General features: G+C 36.9%; 2 protein-coding genes across 2 annotated transcripts; one reads left to right on the plus strand and one right to left on the minus strand.

Moving 5' to 3' along the window:
• Nucleotides 1–219: 219 nt before the first annotated feature.
• LOC118737149 (pre-mRNA-splicing factor SPF27-like) lies at nt 220–1,499 on the minus strand. The gene is made up of 2 exons (XM_036467467.1): nt 1,281–1,499; nt 220–1,225 (listed from the first exon to the last, which is right to left on the minus strand). The coding sequence occupies exons 1-2, from the start codon at nt 1,353–1,355 to the stop codon at nt 629–631; spliced, it is 672 nt and encodes a 223-aa protein (XP_036323360.1). The 5' UTR covers nt 1,356–1,499; the 3' UTR covers nt 220–628.
• Nucleotides 1,500–4,199: 2,700 nt separating this feature from the next.
• LOC118737150 (single-strand selective monofunctional uracil DNA glycosylase-like) lies at nt 4,200–5,779 on the plus strand. Its single transcript, XM_036467468.1, has 3 exons — nt 4,200–4,686; nt 4,765–5,031; nt 5,091–5,779. Exons 1-3 carry the CDS (start codon nt 4,273–4,275, stop codon nt 5,349–5,351), a joined length of 942 nt encoding a protein of 313 aa, XP_036323361.1. The 5' UTR covers nt 4,200–4,272; the 3' UTR covers nt 5,352–5,779.
• Nucleotides 5,780–5,790: the final 11 nt, after the last annotated feature.

Below are 5,790 nucleotides of genomic sequence, written 5' to 3' on the forward strand. Positions count from 1 at the left end.
TTTTTTTCGATCAGAAAAAAATCGTTATTTGGGATTTGTGTTTGTTTTAGTTCATTTTTAACCGTTATAATAGAGACTGGGTTACTGATGTAAATCTTTTATGATATAAAAAATAAAATCTGAAAATAACGTTTATAAACGGAAAAAACTAAAAATCATAAAATAACGAGTTAAAATTATCGGAAAAATATTAATAACGATTATTTTTAATCGAAAAAAACCTAAAATAACTATTATGAAATGATTTTAAAACAAAAGTCCTTCATAATGATAATTTTCGGTCCCGGATTTTATGGGCCGATTATGGATAACAACGCAATTTCAAACCGCAGTTGGTTGCCGATCTGCAGCTCCACTGAAATGAAAATGCATAGAAAGAATAACATCTAGCGTGGTACTATCAATATGTAGTGATTTAATTTTTGGAATTTTTACAAATAAACATATTAGCTTTAGTGGAACTCAAATTTTTAATCGCAACTTCTAAGTTTAGTGGAAAATACACCAACAGTGATGAAATTTATCAGGAACTTAAAAACATGGGGTTACATTTAATTCATAATTTTAAATAAAATTTAACTCACACTGATAATTACTTTAATCAATTCTTAAGTATTTGGTACTACTATTATGAATCTCCATTCGTTAAATAATTTTGCTTTTGGGCTTTTAATTTTACGATTTCCTGGCGGGCTTTTTGCAATTGATCTTCTAATTCTACGCACTTTTGCTCTATTTCATAATTTTTAGATACCAAAAGTACCCAATTGGCCTCCAGAGTCTTAAGCTTCTCGCCAGCATGAGTTTGGGCTTGCTTTCGTTGCCAATTTATATCCTGTATATGTTTTTTTGATTCCTGCAACTGTGTCAGCGTTTTAGCCTGTAGAGCAGCTATCACTTCTAGGTATGCTTTCCATGATTCTATGCCGTAGTCAATCATAAGCTCGAGATTCATTGCACGAACCCATTGGTGTTCTAGTTGTGCCATGGAATTTTCTATAGATTCCTGCCAAGCGGTCACTTCAGACAGTTTGCCAGACGGTGGTGGAGGCAATTCATAGCGTTTCATGCTTAAAGTCTCCATAGGTTGACGATTTTGTATACGTTCAAACTCGCTTGCCATTAATTCAGTTTCGAATGCATTCGTGTTTAATGGTGGCAGATGTTCTAGATAGTTCTTAGTAGGCCTATATCGCCGACATTCTTCCTCCACCATAGCAAGAGCCTAATGAAGCACAATAAATTATACTTGTTAAATGTTTACGTTTTTATGCTTATACCGATTCGCGAACTCCTGCGTCATCGTAGCCTTGGTCTATGTAAGGCAAAGCATCAACAGTTACTTCTCCGGCCATGATGAAAGTAAGCTACTGTGTAATTTTATTTTTAAATTACAAAACTTAAATGTACGAACAAAAAATTGTTTATCTACTAATAAAACAAAATTTTTAGAAGAATGCCGCTTGTTTATATTTACAGCTGTTGGCTGAATTCTTCTTCTTTTTTTCATGTTCACAGTGGATGTATGAGGGAGTTCGTTTCCCTCTTTAGCTGAAATTAGTCAAGAACGCAGAACGTATACTTAAACGCAGTAAACTGGAGCCCTCAGTTACTACGTTTATACGTAAGCTATTTGCAAATAAAAGGGAGTCGAAAAAGAAAATGAACCTAATAATGGCGGCGTCTTGCGCTTATTTCAAATAGTACCACTAATCAATACTTATTTGGGTGATTAGTTATTTGCGAATAAAAAATTAACTCAGCGTTTATACAGCTGGGAAGATACCAGGGTTGGATATATGCGGAATCTCTGATTCCATGACTAAAGAGGTCTGCTTTGACAGAAAATTCCAAGTGATAATCCCCGATCGCGAAGATTGGGCAAATGGGCTCCCTGCCCTTCATCTCAGATATGTACATTGGTACACAGATGGATCAAGGATGGCGGACAGAGCGGGTGCAGGCATCTTTGGACCGAGCACTAAACTTACAATTCCCATGGGCAAATGGCCCACGGTGTTTCAGGCTGAAATAGTCGCAATCTTAAACTGTGCAAAATTAAACCTTGAAAAGGGTTTAAAGGGCGCTTTTTTAGTTATCTTTTCAGATAGCCAAGCAGCCATCCGGGCCCTTTCAAACAGGACTATCAAATCTAAGTTGGTTAGAGACTGCTTTAACACGCTACAATTTTTGGCAGCCAAAAACACGGTAACATTGTGCTGGGTACCAGGCCATTCTGGAATCGAAGGCAACGAGATCGCTGATGAGTTGGCACGTGAAGGATCGATTACTGCCTTTTCGGGACCTGAACCATTCTGTGGTCCAGTTGGTCCTCTTCGAGAGCCATAATCACTGAGTGGGTACACTCAGAACGCAGTAAGTACTGGGGAGCGGTGGGGGGCCTTGGACAGGCCAGGCTATTCGGCTACCCCTTTAACAGGAACGACATCGTCGTACAAAACAGAATTGACATCAGGTTACTTTCTGGGTATCTGACTGGTCACAACCAATTGCGGTTCCACTTACACCGAATAGGGGCGATCACAGAGCCGGAATGCCGGCTCTGCCTCGAGGCCGATGAAACTTCGGAGCATATTCTCTGTGACTGTCCGGCTTTGGCCAGACAGAGACTAATTTATTTTAAATCTTCGTTGGTCGAACCCTTTGTTATAAGGAATTCATCTACCAAGGACCTTTTAGGATTCATAAGGGAAGCCGAAGGTATCTTGGCCACATTGGGTTAGGGACTCCTTTATAGAGATACAAAAGATCTTTTAGGTCGCGGTGTCTCTGTTTCTATTACACCCAGTAAATTAACTAGCTAACTAACTAACTACAGCAAAGTTTACCATTTTGCAACACGATGTAGAGAGCACAGTATAGACAGTAACAAACCATTTTGGGTTGTTGTTGTAGTAGTCGTTGTTGTTGTAGTTATATTCACTCCTGAGGAAGGCACGGGGTTGTGTGCTGCTATTTAACGGCCTTCCTCAGACTTTTTCTTAGATTTCAGGGTTGTGTGCTGCATTATTATTAGATAAATAAATTTAAGCATTTGACAAATCGTGATTTTATTAAAAGAAAATTATAAATGGTGTTGAAAACCCAAACAAACGCTCGTGCGAAATCTATCATCTATCAGCATCTGGAACGCAACTAATACGTGCGTATAAACGTAGTAAGTGTTGCTTAATACATCAACCATCAATGCCTTTTCATAAACTTACCTTTTCAACTAGAATTCATGCTTTTAGATGCTACTACTTACTTTTCAACAAGAAATCTTATTTGATTTCGAATATTTTGAGCGTATTTTGAATAGGAACTTATAACTTTTTTACTATCTGCAAAACTGTCGAAGGGGTCACCATCCGCAGTTTTCTGCGCTACGGGCTACAACTACAAACAAATTCTTCTTAATTTGAAAAAAAGAGGCAAAGCACAATCGCTAAAACTCACAGAATTATGAAAAAGTGGTTTGTGTTTGGATATTTTTATATGAAATTCACGCCAAACGACAATTTGGACGCCTACTTTACACAACAATTTGACAACTAAATTAGGGTTTACACCGGACATTATTGTCAAGACAATTATGTCAAAATGACGTGTTTGTTGTAAATGCGCCGTAATACATATTCTCATGAACGAAGGACACAAGATCACGCGGGAAGGAAAGAACGAAAAAAGTTATTTTCTAGCTGCCGAAATCTTGACGCCATATTTGTTGTAAGAAGTAAACAAGGAAGAGGACGGAGAAAACCGCGAAATTGTTGAACGCATGAAAAATTATTTTTATTATGCAAATTCTTCTATAAATCATGCCGTTGTGTTTAGTTATTCTTTATCTTATGTGTACACACGTTGTCACAAGCGAAAATGAAGAAAATTGCAGTAAAAAGCCACCACCAAATTGTAAACAACGAAGAAATGTAAATAAACGGCTAATGTCAAAATCGTTAAACTTTTTTCCTAAATGCGATTCTAACGGGCTACTCTCCTGCCCGCGTGATCTTGTCTTTTTGGTTCATGACATATTCTCAATTGTCTTGTCTCAAATTGTCTTATGTAAACGTAGCGTAAGGCAGATAATGTCAGCTGACTCGGTTTTACGTACCGGTAGGTTTACGTTCTTGACTAATTTCGCCTTTAATAACAAATGTCTGTTGTTGGCAACGCTTATTAAGGGCGCAATTAAAACAAACCTACTTCGCGGGCGAAGGACAAAATTAAGTTACATTGAATAAAAGGAGTTTAATTGATTTTCCAATTATGTCACGGAGGAAGCTGCCGCAAGACAATATTCCAGCCCCAACATTTTTTAGTGGAGACTCAAAACTTACAATAAATGCATTGCAGCAGTTTGCTGCCAGAAAGAAACGTTGTCTTGCGTCGCAGCCGACAGAAGAGTGTGCCAAAGTGTTTACTGTGCCTCCAGAAACTACATTGCATTCCAAAAGCTCTGAGACAAAGCAATCAATTTGGAGTCGGTTTTACACACTTGAGTGTAAGTTAAATAACGATTTGCAAAACATTTTAAAACCACCTGGTATTACTCATGTCTACAATCCTGTGGAATATGCTTCGAGTATACATTGTGCCTACTTGGAAAAGTATTTGGATGGTCCGAAACGTGTTGTGTTTGTTGGTATGAATCCAGGATCGAATGGGATGGGCCAAACTGGGGTAAAATTTATTTTTTATTATTATTTAAATTAAATTTTGTCGCAAATAAAATTGTTGATATGCGTGCTTGTTTTTAAGGTGCCGTTTGGTAATATCTTGACTGTTCGTGATGAAATGGGCTTGACAGGTTCAGTTCAGCAACCTCCTTCGATACATGCAAAGCGGCCAGTATCAGGGTTGGAGTGCAATATCGAAGAACCCAGTGGTGTGCGAATTTGGAGTTTGTTTAAAAAGTTGGCGGGTGGATCATTAAATAATTTTGCTCGCCAATGTTTTGTACATAACTTTTGTCCGTTAATTTTTTACGATGGAGCCGGACGCAATATTACTCCTAGTGAGTTAAAAGTAAGTTATTTAAATATTCTGTCCACAAAAATTTATCAAACATGTTCGTTTAAATACAGGGTGATTATAAGGCAAAAATTGGAAAAGCATGTTTAGATGTACTGGACTTGGAATTAGACTTGTTAAAAACGGAAATTTTGGTGGTGATCGGATCGTACATGCACGACATGGTAAAACGTTCTCGCCATGCGAGTAGTTTGAAAATATGTAAGCTTCCTCATCCGAGCCCCCGTTCTTTGAATAATCATAATTGGCCCGAAAAGGCCGAGAAACTTCTTTACGAATTTGATCTCATAAAATATATCGGCGATGAAGTGTAGCATTTATGCTAGTTATTCGGGTCTTTTGCTAAATCACACATTGTCCAATTTTTGGCATGCCTGCTGAAAAGAAATTATGAATCCGAATTGCACCAATGTTTATCGGACTCAATAATGACAATAACATAAATTTCACAAAATAGGCTACGATGGATTTAGCAATATTCCCTAATATATATGTACATATTAAATAATATATATTTTTTTTTGTTACAGTCGCTTTCATACAATTTCTAATTTAATTTATTGTTTGGGCTATTTATTTCTTCACCAATAATTAAATTCCATACTTACGTTCATTGTTTTCCTGAATCGGATGTTACAGTTTTCCGAAACTTGAATTGAGATTCGACTCTAATTAAACTATATTTTTCATTTTTATTTAATTTTTGCTTTAAAATTTCCATGTTTCATCAATAAACAAATTAATAAAAAAAAA

This window comes from Rhagoletis pomonella, unplaced genomic scaffold (assembly GCF_013731165.1).
Source record: "Rhagoletis pomonella isolate Grant_MI unplaced genomic scaffold, Rhpom_1.0 Rhpom_scaffold_00004, whole genome shotgun sequence".
Classification (NCBI taxonomy): domain Eukaryota; kingdom Metazoa; phylum Arthropoda; class Insecta; order Diptera; family Tephritidae; genus Rhagoletis; species Rhagoletis pomonella.

Coding starts and splice junctions, on each gene's coding strand:
- LOC118737150 (XM_036467468.1), top strand. CDS start 4,273: ATGTCACGGAGGAAGCTGCCGCAAGACAATATTCCAGCCCCAACATTT. Junction 4,687..4,764: donor ATGGGATGGGCCAAACTGGG/GTAAAATTTATT, acceptor CTTGTTTTTAAG/GTGCCGTTTGGTAATATCTT. Junction 5,032..5,090: donor TTACTCCTAGTGAGTTAAAA/GTAAGTTATTTA, acceptor GTTTAAATACAG/GGTGATTATAAGGCAAAAAT.
- LOC118737149 (XM_036467467.1), bottom strand. CDS start 1,355: ATGGCCGGAGAAGTAACTGTTGATGCTTTGCCTTACATAGACCAAGGC. Junction 1,226..1,280: donor ACGCAGGAGTTCGCGAATCG/GTATAAGCATAA, acceptor GTGCTTCATTAG/GCTCTTGCTATGGTGGAGGA.